Genomic DNA, 19,706 nt, shown 5'->3' on the forward strand with positions numbered 1-19,706 from the left:
TATACTAGCTCATATTCAACAGTGAATGTAGTAGACCAAATTCGATGTGTTAGTAGCTGCAAATATAAATGTTATTTTAGTATTTTATATTATCCTTTTCAATTTCATTATAAATACAGTTTCTTGTAGCCGCAATATAGTAGTTTATATTCAGTAGTTATGGACAGCGATAGTTTGGCCACATATATAAACAAGCCATGTGCGGCTACAAACAAAAGGCACCCCCTATCTTATCGGGCGTATCCCGCGCCCGTTTTAATAGTATTAGCTGCTAATCGCATCTGTTATTATGCCCATGTCATAATGCCCTCCATAATTATGCTCCACATTAAATTTTCCTACATTAGAATGTAACATTTTAAAATGTTCACTTTTATGGTGTTCCTCTTATATCCCCTTGCAGTGTGCTTAATTATAATGCCCCCTCGAATAGTGACCTTTGTAAAAAAAATACCACCTATTATAGTGTCCTCTGTCCCTTATAATTCCTCATGCCATAGTGGGTGAATAAGCAAGAAGGCCAGAATAATCCGCAGGGGAAATTTACAAACAAGGAATTTTTTTAATGAACATTAGGGGTAGGGCTATGTCGTCTATTTCTATAGACTGTTTGTAAAATTGCGGACAGTAGCCAGCCCTGCCTTAATATTGTTTCCAGTCGATCCTCACTTTGTGAAGTTTCTAAGTGTAGCTCTGTCACTTTTTTCTTGATATCCAAAAGAGCAGTAGGAGCGCTTTAAAAAACGAACAAAAATGTTTGCTAGAAAAACTGGTTTTCTTATTTATGCACTTCATGTAAAAGGGCAACAAAATACAGGTTTTAGCAAGCAGGTTTTCAACTATTTTTAGTTATCTGTTAAGAAATGGTTACTATGAAAGCAACAGTGCCATCTGCTGTACTACTCACAAAACAGCAAACAAACTTGAGCGATTATCCTACCGGAATGAAAAGTTGAACATTTGTACAGTATTTTTACATCAGAATATCTGAACTGGGAAATTTAGTTTTAACCCTACAATTTCTATATTCTATCTTGTAGATATTGCTTGCAGTGGTAACCAGACCTACAGCTATGACACAACTCCCTGTGGCAGGACTTGCTTATCTCTGTCTAATGTAGAATTGGAGTGTTACCCTAACGACATCCCAATTGATGGTTGCAACTGTCCTTTAGGATATTACTTAAATGATAAGCAGAAGTGTGTGCCAAAATCACAATGCCCTTGCTACGTAAATGAGAACACTGTCATCATGCCCAATCAGCAAACTGTTCTCAATGGACTTACCTGGTAAGTAATGGTGCAATCCGTCACTTAGCGGTAGTCAGAGTTTTGGCTTTCTCAGAGAGTGGACAAGAAACAAACTTCACATCCGATAGATGCAATAATTGAAATAAAATCGGCACAAGATAAACCGTTATACCCACTCCACACTAACTGTGATCCTTAACCCATTCGCGTTCCGTCGTTTTCACTTGAGCAATGTTCACCTTCCATTGATTAGCCTATAACTTTATCACTACTTATCACAATGAACTGATCTATATCTTGTTTTTTCCGCCACCAATTAGGCTTTCTTTGGAGGGTACATTTTGCTAAGAGCCACTTTACTGTAAATGCATTTTAACAGGAAGAATAAGAAAAAAACGGAAAAAAATCATTGTTTCTCAGTTTTCAGCCATTATAGTTTTCAAATAATACATGCCTCCATAATTAAAACTCACGTATTGTATTTGCCCATATGTCCCGGTTATTAAACCGTTAAAATTACGTCCCTATCACAATGTATGGCAACAATATTTTTTGGGGAAATAAAGGTGCATTTTTTCCGTTTTGCATCTATCACTATATACAAGTTTAAAATAAAAAAAAATATAGAAATATTTCATCTTTACATTGATATTTAAAAAGTTTAGACCCTTATGTAAATATTTACATATTTTTATTTTTTTTTATTGTAATGTTGTTGTTTTTTTATATTTAACATTTTATTTGGGTATTTTTGGGAGGGTGGGATGTAAACAATAGTTTTATAATGTAAATGTGTCTTGAGTTTTATTTTTTTTTACTTTTAGTTGTAGTTTTACTTTTTGGCCGCAAGATGGCGGCCATGAGTTTGTTTACATGACGTCACTCTAAGCGTAACATATGCTTAGAGAGACGCATGGGGGAGGCAACAGCCAGAAAAAGCGCAGCTTCCGAGAGAAGCTGACGCTTTATCAGCGGGGGAGAGGAATCAGTGATTGGAAACCATAGCCCGATTCACTGATTGCCTGGCTAACGAACCGCGGGCCAGGAGCACGCGTGCACGCGCGTGATCGGCCACGGGAGCGTGCATGGTTCCTGGACGTAGTTTCTACGTCTAGGAACTAAAATAGGTTAAAATGTACCCGAGGTGATGTGACATGATGAGATAAACATGTATATGTACAGTGTAAAACATATTAATTACCAGGCCGTTTTACTTGTTTTATTTTTCTGCCTGAAAGAGTTCATTTCTAGGCATGGAAGTGACAGCTTCTGTCTTGTCGGAAATATAGTAAACATCACTGATAAGCAAATTACAGCCATAAAAGTTCTCCTGGCAAAATACAATTTCTCAGAGCAGAGGGAGATTAAATACATGAACTACTGATCTGAAAACATTCAACCTATTTTGTAAATGTTTATTCCTTCCTGGTTTTAGGGTCTAAAAGCGGTACAATTTTCTCATGTGCTTTTAGACCCTGAAAGCAAGAAAAAAAATCATACCACGAGAGAACCTGGAGCAGCGCCTGAACTTACTCACCTCACTGGGATCCAGTGACGACAGTCAGGGATCTCACCGGGGGATGCAGAGCTTTCGTGGACAGGAAGAGGAATGGCCTCCAGTTCCTGGATCGCCCAGGAGGCGAGTGAGAACGCCTGCTGTGCGCACTGCTCTCCCATGCACCTCCCGGCGGCTACCACGAGTGTAGCTCGGTGTTACCTCAGCAGTTTTCAGATCTTGCCACAGATTCGCGATTGGATTTAGATCTGGACTTTGACTGGGCCATTCTTACACATGGATATGTTTTGTTTTAAACCATTCCATTGCTGCCCTGGCTTTATGTTTAGGGTCATTGTCCTGCTGGAAGGTGAACCTCCGCCCCAGTCTCAAGTCTTTTGCAGTCTCCAAGAGGTTTTCTTCCAAGTTTGCCCTGTATTTGGCTCCATCCATCTTCCCATCAACTCTGACCAGCTTCCCTGTCCCTGCTGAAGAGATGCACCCCCCGAGCATGATGCTGCCACCACCATATTTGACAGTGGGGATGGTGTGTTCAAAGTGATGTGCAGTGTTAGTTTTCTGCCACACATAGCGTTTTGCATTTTGGCCAAAAAGTTTCATTTTGGTCTCATCTGACCAGAGCACCTTCTTCCACATGGGTGCTGTATCCCCCACATGGCTTGTGGAAAACTTCAAACGGGACTTCTTATGCTTTCTGTTAACAATGCCTTTCTTCTTGCCACTCTTCCATAAAGGCCAACTTTGTACAGTGCATGACTAATAGTTGCCCTATGGACAGAGTCTCCCACCTGAGCTGTAGATCTCTGCTGCTCGTCCAGAGTCACCATGGGCCTCTTGACTGCATTTCTGATCAGCGCTCTCCTTGTTCGGCCTGTGAGTTTAGGTGGATGGCCTTGTCTTGGTTGGTTAACAGTTGTGCTATACTCCTTCCATTTTTGAATGATTGCTTGAACAGTGCTCCTTGGGATGTTCAAGGCTTTGGAAATCTTTTAGTAGCCTAAGCCTGCTTTAAATTTCTCAATAACATGATCCCTGACCTGTCTTGGACCTGTCTTGTTTGTTCTTGGACTTCACAGTGTTTTTTCTCCCAATATTCTCTTAGACAACCTCTGAGGCCCTCACAGAGCAGCTGTATTTGTACTGACATTAGATTACACACAAGTGCACTCTATTTAGTCATTAGCACTCATCAGGCAATGTCTATAAGGCAACTGACTGCACTCAGATGAAAGGGGGACGAATAATTATGCACACACCACTTTGCAGTTATTGATTTGTAAAAAATGTTTGGAATCATGTATGATTTTCGTTCCACTTCTCATGTGTACAGCACTTTGTTTTGGTCTTTCCTGTGGAATTCCAATAAAATTGATTCATGTTTGTGGCAGTAATATGACAAAATGTGGAAAACTTCAAGGGGGCCGAATACTTTTGCAACCCACTGTATGTGTTATACTTATGAACACTTTGTATATACATACTGTACATGAAACTGTATGTTTTTCTTATTGATCTGTACCATCACATGACCCTGTATGTGCCAAAAACAATTCTGGGCATAGATTCTGTTCTACTTGGCGAAATAAATGATTCTGATTCTATTTTCAACAGACATTATGGACAGGGCCAAAAAAGGGTCGACTGTAAATTTACAGATGGCTGGCAATCTTGATAGTCGGTTACACAAATATATATTCTGTCTTTGGAATTGGCAGTCAGTAAGCTGCCTACAAACCCAACATACCTTCAGCAATGCTGCGCTTCTGCTGCACACACCTGCTGATGTCACATGGGTCCTTTGTCTGTAAGACAAGTTCTCATCCTTATGGTGGCCATACATGGTACAATAAAAACGTTTGATTATCCCCTTTATTCGATTTAAATGATCGAACAAATGAAAGTTGAAAATATTTTTTTTTTTCGATCAAGAAATTCGAACGATTATCCAGTTTTTTCGAGAAAAAAAATCAGATTGGACATGCTGGAAAAATCTTTATATTCGATCTAATGGAATAATCAAACTAAATAATCTAATCGAAAAAAAAATATGAAAAATTGTACCATGTATGGTCACCCTTAGGCGGTGCCTTTTCAATACAAGTGGAGATGATCTTTCAATTCATAGGAACTTAACCTGCTGCACTAGATCTTAAATTGCTATTAAGCGTCCTTTTCCACTGGCTACATTTCGATCCCATTTTCGGATGTGAAAATCCAAATGGCTAACTACAAGGGCACTATTAACATAGTAATCACGGGACCCTTTTTCCACTAGTAGGATTCCATTTTTACACAATTGCAGTGCAAGAAGACCTTCTCCTGAGATTGAGTAATGGGTGTGCAAAAAAAAATCTCTTAGAAAACACAGTGTATGCAATGTTTTGGGATTTCCCATATTAATTTTCTTTCCTGATTTTTTTTTCCCTCATGAATTACGTTAACGCTATCACTTGGTTGAAACCCTCCTGATCTCACAATAATCGTACATCACAGAGTGTGAATAGATAAAATCATGATTACAGCATATTTGCAGTTTTCAGAATTGTATTCCTAATACTATTAAAACAGTGAAAATCAATGAATAATAAATTAAATCACCTTTAAACACGATGAGATTTTCTGGCAGAGTTACTGCCAGACAGATTATTTCCAACATGTCCAATCTGATTTCTGATCAATTTTCTATAGAAGTGAACAGAAAATCGATCGAAAATCAGGTAGGACATGTTGGAAATAATCGATCTGGCAGTAAATCTGTCAGAAAATCTCATTGTGGGTACCTAGCATAAGAAGCTCACCCTGTTTTACAGCTGGGTAAATGCCAAGGTTGGGTTCATGCTAAACAGAGATATGGCTCGTTTCCATAAAGCACATTTTCACGCGCGCTTCTGGAAACACGATCGCAGTGACGGCAGACAGTGCATTGACTGCACTGTCTGCCGTTTCCATTCACATAGAGGGCGCTTCAGCCTGCGATCCCATTCAGTGTAATGAATGCTGGTTTATAAAAGTTAAAATGATATTTTATTGCAGGTGAAAACAAAAAGTACTTAACTCGTTTTCCTAAGGGAATCATTCCTCAATTCTCAGGAGTTGGTTATTATTAATTGATCTATAATAATTCAGTCAACTTTTTAAATTTCAATTTTAGTTCTCATTTGAGCCGTTTTTTAATAGCATTGTTTAGAGTGATTAACTGTTTATTTTCCAGTTACTGTGTGAAAGGAAGGCTTAACTGCATCGGACAGCCTTTGGACTTCGCAGGTATGACAATTTCCTTTAACATTTTACTGTTAGATCATCAAAGGGAATTTTTCTAATTTCACTACCACTTTCTCTTTTAAGAAACCTGTACGGCCCCAAAAGTCATGAAAACCTGTGGTTCCCTGTCGGATAAATTTGGTGCCGCATGTGCCCCTACGTGCCAACTTCTGGCTACTGGAATCCGTTGTGTAAGTTTTGTTCTAACTATTCTTCTTTGTATGATTTTACTGCGTGTTTCATGATATGTGTACTATATATCTGCCCCGTTGGTGTATAGAAATTACAGGGACTAACTTTTCAAAAATGCAAATACATTAGAGCATTATGTCAGCAAAACTGCAGGTAAATGTATTACCTGCTTTGTTGGAAAAAAATGTTGGGAACCAATTCACCGCTGAAAACACGTTTCCTCTTTTTTCCCCTACCGCAATTCTGCCACGATCCATGAGATGTACAGTATGATTACAATGCATTTGCGATTTCCAACAGGACAAAACGGCCAGGAAAATCGTATAACAGCATCACTGCGATGCAATTTTCCTATGTTCCTATACTTTGTATAGGAGGGCAACCACACAGAAAATGGACTGAGAATATCACGTCGCAAACACAGTGCGCTTATGGAAACACCCCCGCGCAGTTTCCATTATTGTATCTAGCATTTTGCAATCCGATTGTGATCGCAAAACGCACTCAGTGGAAAATAGCCCTAAGTGTGCAGCTCTCCAACCGCTGACATGTAAAGACAGACAGCATGCTGAAGGTAGTAAAACACCCATGGTTTACTATTCTTAAAACCATTAGTGTTTATGAGTACTAACTTTGTGTCCTGGTAATTTAAAAAATACTCTTCTGTTTGAATCGTATGGTTGGTGGTGTGTATGTGGTTATTTAGTTATGTATATTTTGACACTCTGCTGCTTGCATTTAAAGGTACCAACTAAGTGTGAAGCTGGATGTGTGTGTCCAGCTGGTACGTATGAGGACCTTGATGGCAGCTGCGTACCAGAAAGTGAGTGTTCTTGTGAATATGGAGGCATGCTCTACAGGAGTGGAGAGTCCATGTATGGAGAGTGCCAGAGCTGGTAAGAAAAACATTACAGAATCACTGGCATATTCTAGGAACCTAAACATACTAAAATATTTAATTGGCTAAATTCACTTGGATTCAATGAACAATGTCAAGATCAACAAAGTGTTCACTTAGGGTGAGGCAGCATTCTCTTTAGGCTTTCCAGCAGTGGCGTAGCAATAGGGCATGAAGACGTTGCAATCGCATCAGGATAACTGGACCTATGGAACCAATATGTGGCCCTCTTCTAGTTCCTACATTAGCTCTTTATCGGTTACAGAGTGCCCAGCAAGCCCACGATGAACCAGTACTCCTAGAAATGTGTATAGGGCTGAAAGAGACCAAAAAGCTCTCTTACTAAAATGCTATGCACAACCCATTCTTACTAAATCAATACAGTTCTCTGGGTAGTGTCTCTCAGGAGAGGCAAGGTTATTCTGCGGTACTCAAAACAGGTAACTTCTTGTAATGGTTTTAAAATTAGCCAATAGAATTGATAGCTACAGTAAAAAATGTTATAAGTGACAAATATGAAAACTGTAGCAACAGTATTGAACAAATGGAGAGATTAAAAAAAAAAAAACAACAACTTAAGATTGGAGATTTCTGTCCTTTGTTAATAATAGTTCAAATAGAAAGTTTTTTGTTTAAGAGTCCATCCAAAATGGAAGCCAGCCTTGGGTTCTCTGCTAGCTTTAGATTCCTTAAAGGGAACCTTAACTGTAATTAAAAAAAAAAAGTTTCACTTACCTGGGGCTTCCTGTCGTCAAGCGCATCCTATGCAGGCCCAGGATGAGGTTTCTCTTACTGCACCTGCGCAGGATGAGCTTGACGACGGGAAAGCGTACAAAGATGCGCATGGCAAGGGGCCGACTCTCAGTGGGTCAAAAATAAAACTAACCCGCGGGGGTGGGGGGGGGGGGGGAGATAGTCAAGGACCAATGAGGGCAAAGGACGTCTGCAGGGGGCTTGAGGAAGCCCCAGCTACGTGAGACTTTTTTTGTATTCACAGTTATGGTTCCCTATAAGTGATATTACAAAATGGAGAACTGCGGCTGGATTTGAAGTTTTTTCTTTTATGCATCCCTGCTTTGAAGGCGGTATTCAAGGTCTGCCCCTGTGATAGAGACTGGGTGTCCCCTGGTTTGCACTGGCAAGAAATGATCAGAAATACATGACATGATCATGTCTTGCCTCTGGCTTGTTGAAAGCATTTTCATGAGCTGCTAAAAAATATACAACATAATGAGACTACATGTGGCTATTGAAGTGCATTCCAATACAGAGAAATTTAACAATGGGGTTTTTGCTTATGTCAACTTCATGAAAGAGATATGCCAAAATTTGACAGAACATTAGTAGTTGAATGACATATTTTCCATAGCGGTCAGAAGTACATCATCTCTTAAAAAGACAAATTAAAAAGTGTACAGTTATAATTAATATGGGCAGGACAAGCTGCTTGTGTCTTCTCTGTCTGTCCCCTGCTGGGCCCTTCTCCACTATCAGCTTTTGCAAAGCTGAATAGCAAAATCGCAAATCACTATCGATTTTTAAATCGCTAGGGTTTGCTAAATAACATCGGAATCACGGTAGGTATTTTCCACTGCAATTCGATTTTTACAAAAGACTTATCACGCCTTGGAGCGATTTTTTCTGCGATTTTGCATAGCAGAATCATGATCGCAATTGCGGAAAAAAACAGGGACTTGCTCAATCGCTTGCGTTTAGCACTATCGATTGCTAGTAGAAAAGGACCCTTAGGGCTGGCTCTGCCAAGCAAATGTACCAAATGCCCATGTGAAGCTTGTTCACACCTATTGGTCGGCTTCCTAGCTGGGGGATGTTTCTGGCTTTCATCCATGCAGTAAAAAAAAAAAAAAGTATCCTGTCCAATCTCAGATTGGATTGCCATCAAGAATCAGTGGGCAATCACAATTGCTATAGCGATTACTCACGGCTCTTCCATGATAGTTATTTTATTATTATTATTATTATTATTATTATTATTATAGGACCACTACTGGGGAAAAAAGTAGGCAGTTAAAATCTGACAGAACCGACAGGTTTTGGGTCAGTTCATCTCCTCATGGGGGATTCTCAAGGTTTTCTTTGTTTTCAACAGCATTTCCTGAACAGCAGTGGCAAAGCCTAACTGACAAAATAGCATTCAAGTGATTAGGGAGGCTGGCTGGTATCTCACTATTTTGGCAGTTAAACTGCTTTCAGGAAATGCTGCTGAAAACAAAGAAAACCCTGAGGGCTTGTTTCCACTATCGCGAATCCGCATGCGTCCAACGCATGCGGATTCGCACATGTAATGCAAATGGATGGGCCTGTTTCCACTGTAGCGTTGTTGAGGTGCGTTTTTTTCAGCGGTAAAAAAACGCACAAAAAAGCCAACGAATTCGCCTGCGAGTGGAATGCATGCGAATCGCCGCTAATGTATTTAATAGGAAATTCGCATGCGGCTATGGTATGCGAATTTTCATGCGAATTCGCATAGGTATCAATGTAATTCAAACAGGCAGTGACATGGTTAAATTCGCATATACCCTCACCTATGCGAATTCGCGGCAAAAAACGCGCAAAAATTCGCATCCGCATGCTATTTCATGGAATTTCAACAGCGGTGGAATCCAGGCGATTCTGCACCGCAATAGTGGAAACGAGCCCTGACAATCCCCTATTGTCCACCACTGAAAAAGGGAGAAAACTGAAAAAACGCAAACACACCAAAAATGCAACGAAAAACACAAATGCAAAAATGGCACAAACAAAATCTGAAAAAGCACACTCTTCTGCCGCTACTTCTATTTATGCACAGAAAGCGGAGGAGAACAGAGGGGACAGAAGGGGGGACACAGGGGGAGCAAAGGAGGACACACGTGGACACAGATGGAGCAAAGGGGGACACAGGTGAACACATGTGGGACAGATGAGGACACATGGGGGAACAGAATAATTGGGGGAGAACAAGATGCTCCTGGACCATGGACGCACCAGGTTTAGTTTAGTTTTTTCCCCTGGGTTTTTGTCCTCTAACCTAGGTGCGTCTTATAGTCGGGTGCGTCTTGAAATGCAGAAAAATAAGGTAGTTGGTTTTACTTTGTATATTAGCTTTTAAAAGTATAGTATAGTGCTCCCAGCCTGAAGGCTAAGAACTCCATCTCTCCTACTACATAATCTTAACAGAATCCATATTTTTCGGCATGTAAGACGCACTTTTTCTCCCCAAATAATGAGGAGAAAAAAGTAATTGCATCTTATATGCCAAATTCAGTCCCCGACTTACAAACGCCTGCCAATACGAAATGCCGACCCGCCACGATGTTGGTGACTTCCTCTATTGTTCCCATGTTCTCCTCCGCTCCCCGTGCATAATTGTAAGTAGCAGCAGCACCGGCTAACCAAATCCAAGGCTCCAGTGGCAATAAGAGTCATCTCCTCTCCTTCACTGTTCCCCTAGTGCTGGCTTCTGATGATGACACGATCAGCAGAAGCCGGCACTAGGAGAGCAGAGAAGGAGAGGTATTTGCTTGCCACTGTAGCAGTGTGACACACATGGGGAGCAAAGGAGGACACAGGGGGACAGAAGTGAAAACACAGGAGCAAAGGGGGACAAAAGGGGACACAGAGGGGAGCAAAGGAGAGCAAAGGGGGACAAAAGGGGACACATGGAAGACAAAAGGGGGCTCATGGGGGACAGACTCTACAAGACACTCCTGGACCATAGACACACCAGGTCTAGTTTAATTTCCCCCCCTGGTTGCTTTTCTTGCTTTGAATATTAGCTTTTAAAGTATATTATGTTCATAGTAAGTTGTATCTCTGTATAATCTACCTGCAGCACCTGTAATGGAGGTCACTGGCAATGTGAGGAGAACCTACAATGTGCGTCCACATGTATGATGTATGGAGAAAGCCACATCAAAACCTTTGATGGACAACAGTATTTATTTGATGGGAACTGTGAATATACTTTAGTGACGGTAAGATCTGGGCTTTGTCTAGCTGCTGCCACTAGTTTGGTAGTTGGAGCTAAGGTGGGCATGCACAAGATACATTTCCTGGCAGATTTAGTTACGTTGATCAAATCTGCCAGCGTGCTGTAGACTCTTGCAAACCCAACTGATAAAATTCCAAAGTTGGTTTATAAAACAAAAGCATGACTGGGTACATCTGCGGGGAAGGGGGGCAGTTGGGGCAGTGGTTTGATGGATGCTCCATCAGATTTCTTAACTACACTGTCCATCTGCTCTTATGTATAATGGCACATTAACATAATTGGAGGCTTGTAAAATGTGTTCTTTTACCTTAGCTTCCCATTCATGTAAACAAGGCCAAAAGGTCTGCATAAGGCAGTAATAAAGAGAATAAAACTATGCTGCTACATGAATGTAATATACTGTAAATTTATGCACTGTTTATATGTTACTAGGATGGGTGTGGACTAAACGCATCAGAATCTTCATTTAAAATAGTAACCGAGAATGTGATCTGTGGTACCACCGGATCTACCTGTTCTCGTGCCATCACCATCACAGTTGAGGTAAGTAATAAATAAGCACATTATTCTACAGTTTACATTAGCTTGTTATTGTTATTATAGTAAATATTTCATCATTTAGAACTGGGCTCCCCTTGTTTTGCATTAGTTTAAAGCACCTGGGGAACCACTTACTAAAATGATCACCTAACTCTAACCCTATCTGACCATATTGTCAAAGAAAAATCCTAGCAGTATGAAAAAGGTGGAAATAATCAAGCTTACCTTAAAATGTCTTCTTGGCTTGTGCAGACCACAGTACTGACGCTGTCGGATGAAAAATACACCATCACCCAAGATGCACCCAATGTGGATATCACAGTGAACAACAACACCCTATTCATTATCTTTGATATCTCCATCCCAGATAAGTTCTACATCTCAATTCTCTGGAACAAAAATATGAATCTGTTCATTAAGATTCTAAAGCTTGGCAAGGTAAGTGGATCTGTGTACATTAGACCTATGTGAACTCTCCCCTATTTTAGTTTATTACACATTATAGTGAAGCTTATTCCCTCTTCTTTTAACGGTTACACTGTCTACACCCCAACCAGGATGTTGTGCATGGTAACTAGACTGCTCTCCAGTGTTGAAATATGCTATGTTTATGCACATTACTGGAATATAGTATTCCACACCGCTACATATTGGGTGCTAGTCTACCTTAGGGGACCCAGCAGGAAACCTCATAGGGAACAGTTTTCCAATCACAACACTCTCTTACAGCACAAAAGCATTGTGTTTGCCCAAATAGTGTGGGCATAGTTTACTACAACCTACTGGAAAACTAGTAGTTCAAGAGACTGCCGTCAACCCAATCACGTTTGAGGAATTTACCTATGAGGTGTCCTGCTGGGACCCTTAAAGTAGACTAGCTCCACACATTGTTCTATACTGCTGCACAGTGTTTCACACCTCTTTTGGAGAGAAGTAAAGGTGTACGATGTATGGGCAGATCGACCAAGAGACAGGTCTCTCTCAGATTGTATCTGATTAGAGGGAGATCTGTTGGCTGCCCATACACCGCAGGCCGATTCCTAATCGATTTCAGCATGAAATCTGCCTTGTGATGCTGCATCCACTGCCTCGCCAGCCCCCACTCTGTCCCCCCTAATGTAAAATGTGCCCCTCTCGATGCAGTATACTGTACCTGTCCTTATCCATCTGCAATCCGCATACACACGCCCACGTGGTTGCCGGCGTATACACAGGTGACTGTGACATCACACACACGCCCACGTTACTACGGCATCCACATGTATGCAGATTGCGGATGGAGCCTAGGCCCAGGGCGGATAGTTAAAGTATACTGCACCGAGTGGGGCACATTTTGGGGGGGGCAGCACCTGGTGTTTTGTCACTAGTCCCGATATCACTCACCGTTACTGCCATGCACCCGATCGACCATGACAGCCCGACATCGTGCAAGATGTATGATCGATACATGCAACCAATTTCGGCACAAAAATGGTTGCATCATCGACCGGGCATGCTCTTGAGGGCACCAATTTTCATCAAATTACATAATAATTATTGAATCAGATTGTCAACTGGCAGTCAAGTCGATAGATAAGATAAAAAGAAATATTTGAGAGCCCCGAATAGTGTAATGCTGTTGAATGGTACTAGTAGCAATTAATAGTACAAATTTTACTCACAAAAATGGGTTGCCGCCACAGGCAACCACAATATGCGCAGATGGAGAGATTATCCTGTCCCCACTCATTCTAAGAAGTTGCTCTCCGTAGATAGGAAGAAAAAGGGCAGAAATACCCATCCACCAGGTGGATATTCAATGATTTGTGTATACAGAGGTGCCAGAAAGTATAAAATATATTAAAAACCATTTAAAATAGGGGGTGCTGGTGGACTTACCTCCCCATAGATGACACAACAATAATGTATCTTAAACATATTCAACATTACCCAAGCGCACCCGATCACCCGTGTTGCCGTGCATTGCGCTGCTCATCTCATTCATTACAGTGAATGGAATCAGCAATGCACTATAGCAAAAATGTATGCAGCAGTGCGATAGCGCAGCGCACATAGTCTGTGCGTCAGAAGTGCTCTCTATGCACTTCTGATGTTCTTGTTGAACACATAATATACGCACTGTCGAAATGCGCATGACAGCGCGTATGCTGTGAACGAGGCCTTAAAATAAACTGTAATTATTTAAGAAAGAAAATATGGTACTTATCCATTAGCCGGGCGCATCCTCTAGGTGGCGACAAAACTCCACCAGCGTTACATCTTTCCCTACTATCCATGGCGGCCTGGAGGGGGAATAGTAATTAGCGCCACCTGCCGGATGCGCAGGGGTGTAGCAATAGGGGGTGCAGAGGTAGCGACCGCATCGGGGCCCTTGGGCAAGAGGGGCCCCAAAGGGTCCTCCCTCAACTACAGTATTAGCTCTCTATTGGTCCTATGCTCATAATAATCACTTCTATAGATACTTTGAATAGTGGTAATCATTAAACTGTTCCCCATCCCCTTCTTGCACCTCTGACACTGTAGTTGCCATTGGTAGGTTTGGTGCACCGTATCAATTATTATGTATATAGTGTTCGAGGGGCCCCATTGTAAAACTTGCATCGGGGCCCACAGCTCCTTAGCTACGCCACTGCGGATGCGCCCGGCTATCGGATAAGTACTGAAAATAAAAACAGATACCTCAGGAGGGGTAAGACTCTGGATCCTAATGAGTCTTCCCCGTCTCCCTCCGCCAGCCGGATGCAGTTCTAGCACCCCCACACAAGCAGGCACAATATTAACACTTTACACTAGCAGGTTTCTGCTCGGGCTTTGGTGGAAATATCCGAACCCGATCGTGTCCGCTCTACTGTGCAGGCAGCTTGCGTCTGGACAGTAGCGCTGACCCAATTAGGCTCGGCTCCTGAGGCAGAGGGAAAGTCACTAGCGCAACTTCGCAGGTGCAGTGACGGGGCAGAGAAGCGGATGTTCAGGGGAGTCCCCTCTGCTGAGCAGGACAGGGAAACATCTTTAGGATCCAGAGGCTTCTTCTTCCCAAGATAACTACCCCTTAAGTTGGCCACACACGATACAATAAAATGATCCGATTTTACAGTAATTCGATAAAAAAGATCGTATCTCTCGAAAAAATTGAAAGCTTTTTTTTTTAATCGACGGAAAAATCAGATCGGATTTTTCGATTTAAATCGATCCGGAATGCCAGATATTTCTCTTCAATCTTTACTAAAGATTGTATGGTGTGTGTTGGATGGTTAAATCTATTAATATACACACACTAGCAATTTTTTTCTGAGTTTCCAAACATTTTTATCATAATTGAGTAAAAAATTGAACATAGGTGTGTGGTACATTGGTCATATTTTTTAAATGTTACAATTAGTCAGAAAAATTTATTGCAATTCTTAAATTGAACAGATATTTAAAAAATTGTATGGTGTGTGGCCACCTTTAGAGGCATTTTTATTCCCTTCAGGTACACAACTGTACCTGGAGTGAAAAAAAAGTTCCAAGTTAGATACTTGTCTCAGTAGAGAGGGACCTCTGTATAGTCCACAGGCTTTAGTATCACACAGACTGACACCAGAGTGTCTGCACCTTGTATGAGCTACAATAGCTACATTTTGGATTCATTTATGGGCAATTTTAAACAATCTCACCCTCTTCCTAGCAGATGTTTAATGCAATGGCTCTCTCTCCTGAAATTTCTAAGTTCCCTCCTAAACTTCCACTTTCCTCTGGTTCCAACCTCTCCTCTCCTCCCAGAAGATAGATCAGAATCAAAGGTTCCCCTTTCTTTCAGTTCCTACAGGTGGTGTTCCCTCTGGTGGCCACTCCAAAAACTACAGAGAAACACAGCTCCAGCTTCCAGCTCACCATAAGAGAGCAGCTAGAAGTGAAATTTAAAACAATTGCTTATTTCCCACATTAACATACGCTGACAAAGGTTATATTGTACAATAGTATCTCTTAAAAGATACCTTACACCAATCAAAAATGTGAGAACGGGGGGAGCAGGTATGTGTAGTAGGCTCTCCTCATGCCCCCCGTTCTCCTCCGTCGCCCTCCGAAGCTACTTCCTGGTCGGGAGGGTCGGTGAAGACTGCGCAGGTGTTGTTTGGCGACGCGTGTCCCTGATCACACACCCGCGGCCGGGAGCACTCTGAGCGTCACAACTACATAGTGCGCATGCGCACAGTGCTCCCGGCAACGGGAGGACATGCGTTACCGGGCACGGAGGAGAACGGGAGGAAAGGTGGGCATGAGAAGAGCCCACTACACATGCCTGCTCCCCCCGTTTTTACATTTTTGTTTGGGCTAAGGCAACCTTTAACCACTTGCCGACCGCGTCGCGCCGATGGGCGTGGCCACGGCGGCAGCCCCAGGACCGCCTAACGCCGATTGGCTTAAAGTCCTGGGGCTTGCATTATATATATATATATATATATATATATATATATATATATATATATATATACACACACTGTATATGTAGGTGTTATTCTTAGACCTCTGGTAAGTCAGATATGGTAGCATCATTGTTTATCAGGCTGATACAAGCAACTGATTGGAGATTTTTAATGTTTGAGTGCCTGACCTCACATAGACTTGTCCTCCTTCAGGAATCGGTGTGCGGCCTTTGTGGCAATTACAATGGAAATATGAAGGATGATTTTGAGACCAGAAGCAAGTATATAGCTTCCACTCAGTTTGAGTTCATCAACTCATGGAAAGACAGGCCGACATGCATGGATGTAGAATTTGCTGTAGAAGCCTGTTCCTTAAACCCAAAGCGGAAGACCTGGGCTGAAAGCAACTGTCAGATTCTTGCAAATGATGTTTTTAAACCGTGCCATAAGCTGGTAAGTAAGATTTGAGCAATGCTACTGTACGTTTCTTCTGCAAACTACTATTTTTTTGTTACAGAGAGACATAATTGCCCAATTTCAATTGATTTTTATCAAATCTGAAATACACTAAAGGCAATGGGGGAAGCAAAAACAGTGTGACATAAAATGAGGCTGGATCCACTCTATCAGCGCTTTTTGAGCGCTTGTGATTGCTGAGCGCTTGCTGGGCGCTTTTTCCCATTCACTTTCATTAAAATCACAGTATAAATCACGTAAAATCTTTATATTATGTATTTTGTGTGTTTTATGTGATTTTTACGTAATTTTTACCGTGATTTTAATGAAAGTGAATGGGAAAAAAGCGCTCAGCAAGCGCTCAGCAATCACAAGCGCTCACAAAAGCGCTTATAGTGTGGATCCAGCCTTAGGCTACTTTGGTATACACATGAAAATAACACCCATTATCCATCTTTTTAGGTCTAGTGCAGCCTTGAGGCAGCAATCACCCCTGGGGGAATTGCTGCAATGCAAATTTGCATGAAAAAAAAATGCTCATAAAGCTTTCCTATGGACGTTTGTTACAATGTGCATTTTTCCAGGTGCAAGACAAAATGTACCAGCTTTGTTCCTTTTTTTCAGACAACACATGTAATTGCCATTGCAGGCAGTCAGCTGCTGTCAGAATCGTCCGTGGAAAACTGCCTTCCGTTTTCCACAGACTCAAGTGTGATCCCTGCCTAAGAAGAGCAGTCACTGGCTGTTTATAAAGATTACAAAGGGTTTTAACACTGGTCACTAATGTAGTCTGTGAAGCCCAGAACTGATGCATTAAAGTGAACATTGGCTGAGATATCATGAAATCTGCCATTGCTGACCTAGTTTTAAAAAGGTATCAGTGAACAAACAGGGAGACATACAGTGTTAACCACCCCAGATACAGAAACATCTCCTTAAACACTTCTCTGTTTTGTAGTTCTTTCCTCCCTGGTAAGCCAGTTGCATCATGTGCATGGATGGGTTTTCCATTTTTTATCTCTACATATAAATTGCCATTTTCCAGGATCAGAGCCGTGACAAGGTCCGACTCCTGCAGCGCCCAAGGCTGAGACACCAAAGTGCGCCCCTCCATCCCTCCCACCCCAGCCGTCACACACTGATTGCTATTAAGGTGGCCATACACTGGTCGATTTGCCATCAGATCGACCAACAGATAGATCCCTCTCTGATCAAATCTGATCAGAGAGGGATCGTATGGCTGCCTTTACTGCAAACAGATTGTGAAATCGATTCACCATCTGTGAAGGTGCCGCTGCTGCCGCTGCCGCCGCCCCCGGCCCCCGCATACATTACCTGATCCGGCCGGCGTGAGTCTCCCGGTCCCTGCTGTCTTCTTCTTCGCTCTGGGCTCCAGCTTCACTGTACTTCCTGTCCGGGGAAGTTTAAACAGTAGAGGGCGCTCTACTGTTTAAATTCCTGCCGGGACAGGAAGAAGTGAAGCCTGCCGGACTCGGAGCCCAGCGGAGAAGGAACAGCGGGGACTCGCGCCGGCCGGATCAGGTAATGTATTGCCGTTAGCGTCAGTCGTCGGGCATTCGAACACCGCTATTAACGCACTCCCGACCCACCGGTGATTGAGCGAAATCTTCCGCATGGACAGATCGACCGGAATCGACGGGAACGATCGATTTTGGACGGAAATCGATCGTTTGGTCCGTTTGCGCAACTATTTTACAGCCGATTCGATCACAGTGATCGAATCGGCTGTAAATCAGTGGGAAAATCAGTAAGTATATGGGCCCCTTTAGACCAAGAGGCTCCCCAGGGCCCCCAACCCCCCCAACACCTTAATCTCTAGTTATCTGGCTTGCAGTCACTGCCATGTATCCTCTTTTTTTATTTCTCTTTGTTTAAAACACAATAGGGGAATGATAGTTGAGTGAGCTGTGTGCCCTTCCTACTCTGCACCCTGAGGCTGGAGCCTCTCTCACCTCTGCCTCGGCCCGGCCCTGTCCAGGATTATCATATAGATTTTTATTCCCCATCTGGGTACATTTAATGAAGAATAATCATGTCCCCATAGCTATGCTAGATATCTGCCTGTACAACCTACTTTGAAACCTGAATAGCTGACACAAGACGAATGGTAATGACAGAGGTGCTCAAAGAAACATGTGACGCTAATGGATTAACGGCCATTTACCGTACTTTAGTGCATCAGGCCCCAGATGAGATAATTGTACAGGCATGGCAATTTCTAGGAAGATGCACTCTCTGGATTAACCCAGCACATGGGCGGAGTATGCGGAAAAACACTTCCTGTGCACTACCAGATCTTCAGTCAGAAATTTGTAGTGATCCGCACCGCTTCCAAATGATTCATTTATGTGTACAGGATTATTTTTTGACAATTTCTAAAAAGAGCCCATGTCATTGCTGTAAAGGGCTACATGAATAAATGTCATACATTAATAAGGCCTATTATTTAAGGGTCGGGTTAACACGGATTTGCCATTGTTTGTTGATGCTACAGGCTTAGAGCCCTAGGTGGATAGAATGTAGCTGTGAATGCCGCCAACTCCATAAGCTATATGTAGCTTCCGGGAAAACTCAGTCAACAACGGTACTTGAGCAATCAATAGCAAATGATGGTAAACAACGTGAGATGAATGTTGCCTTTCATCTCAATTACAACGTGATGTATCCCAAGCTATAAATAAAGGGGACAATCACAAGCAGCAGCCCTTCTAAACCAGCCCTTAAGGCTCAAAAATCCATTCTATTGGTGAGCCATTTGGTCCAAAAAACGTCTGTTTCTCTTTTTACAGGTGCCGTTTACAACATACCTTGATGCCTGTGTGCAAGATGCCTGTGGATGTGACACCGGAGGAGATTGTGAATGCTTGTGTGAAGCTGTTGCTGCTTATGCTGCCGCATGCCTTGCTGCTGGAGTGTGCATTGACTGGAGAAGACCAGATTTTTGCCGTAAGTCAGTGGTCAGTAACTGAATGCATGCAGGGGCGGCTCTTCCATGAAGCAACGTGAATCGCTTGCTTCAGGGCGGAAACAATTAGAGGGAGACAAGAGGCGGCTCCTCTCCCAAAAATGTCCCTTTCCTCCCACTCCCCATCTCCCCCTCCCTAAATGTGCTGTGTCATTTCATTCACGTGCTTTCAGCGTTCAAGCAATGGGATCTCCATCTGCCTGTCC

At 42.4% G+C, this 19,706-nt stretch overlaps 1 protein-coding gene across 1 annotated transcript in view; it reads left to right on the forward strand.

Annotated features, from left to right (window-relative positions):
- LOC137537877 (mucin-6-like) overlaps window positions 1-19,706 on the forward strand; it is a 146,453-nt gene that overhangs the window by 116,368 nt on the left and 10,379 nt on the right. The window contains exons 20-28 of the mRNA XM_068259823.1: window positions 1,041-1,290; window positions 5,979-6,031; window positions 6,113-6,219; window positions 6,965-7,116; window positions 10,954-11,095; window positions 11,545-11,655; window positions 11,905-12,090; window positions 16,272-16,511; window positions 19,325-19,481. Coding sequence (XP_068115924.1) covers window positions 1,041-1,290; window positions 5,979-6,031; window positions 6,113-6,219; window positions 6,965-7,116; window positions 10,954-11,095; window positions 11,545-11,655; window positions 11,905-12,090; window positions 16,272-16,511; window positions 19,325-19,481 — 1,398 coding nt within the window. The remainder of the gene's footprint in view (window positions 1-1,040; window positions 1,291-5,978; window positions 6,032-6,112; window positions 6,220-6,964; window positions 7,117-10,953; window positions 11,096-11,544; window positions 11,656-11,904; window positions 12,091-16,271; window positions 16,512-19,324; window positions 19,482-19,706) is intronic.

This window comes from Hyperolius riggenbachi, chromosome 11 (genome assembly GCF_040937935.1).
Source record: "Hyperolius riggenbachi isolate aHypRig1 chromosome 11, aHypRig1.pri, whole genome shotgun sequence".
Classification (NCBI taxonomy): Eukaryota; Metazoa; Chordata; class Amphibia; order Anura; family Hyperoliidae; genus Hyperolius; species Hyperolius riggenbachi.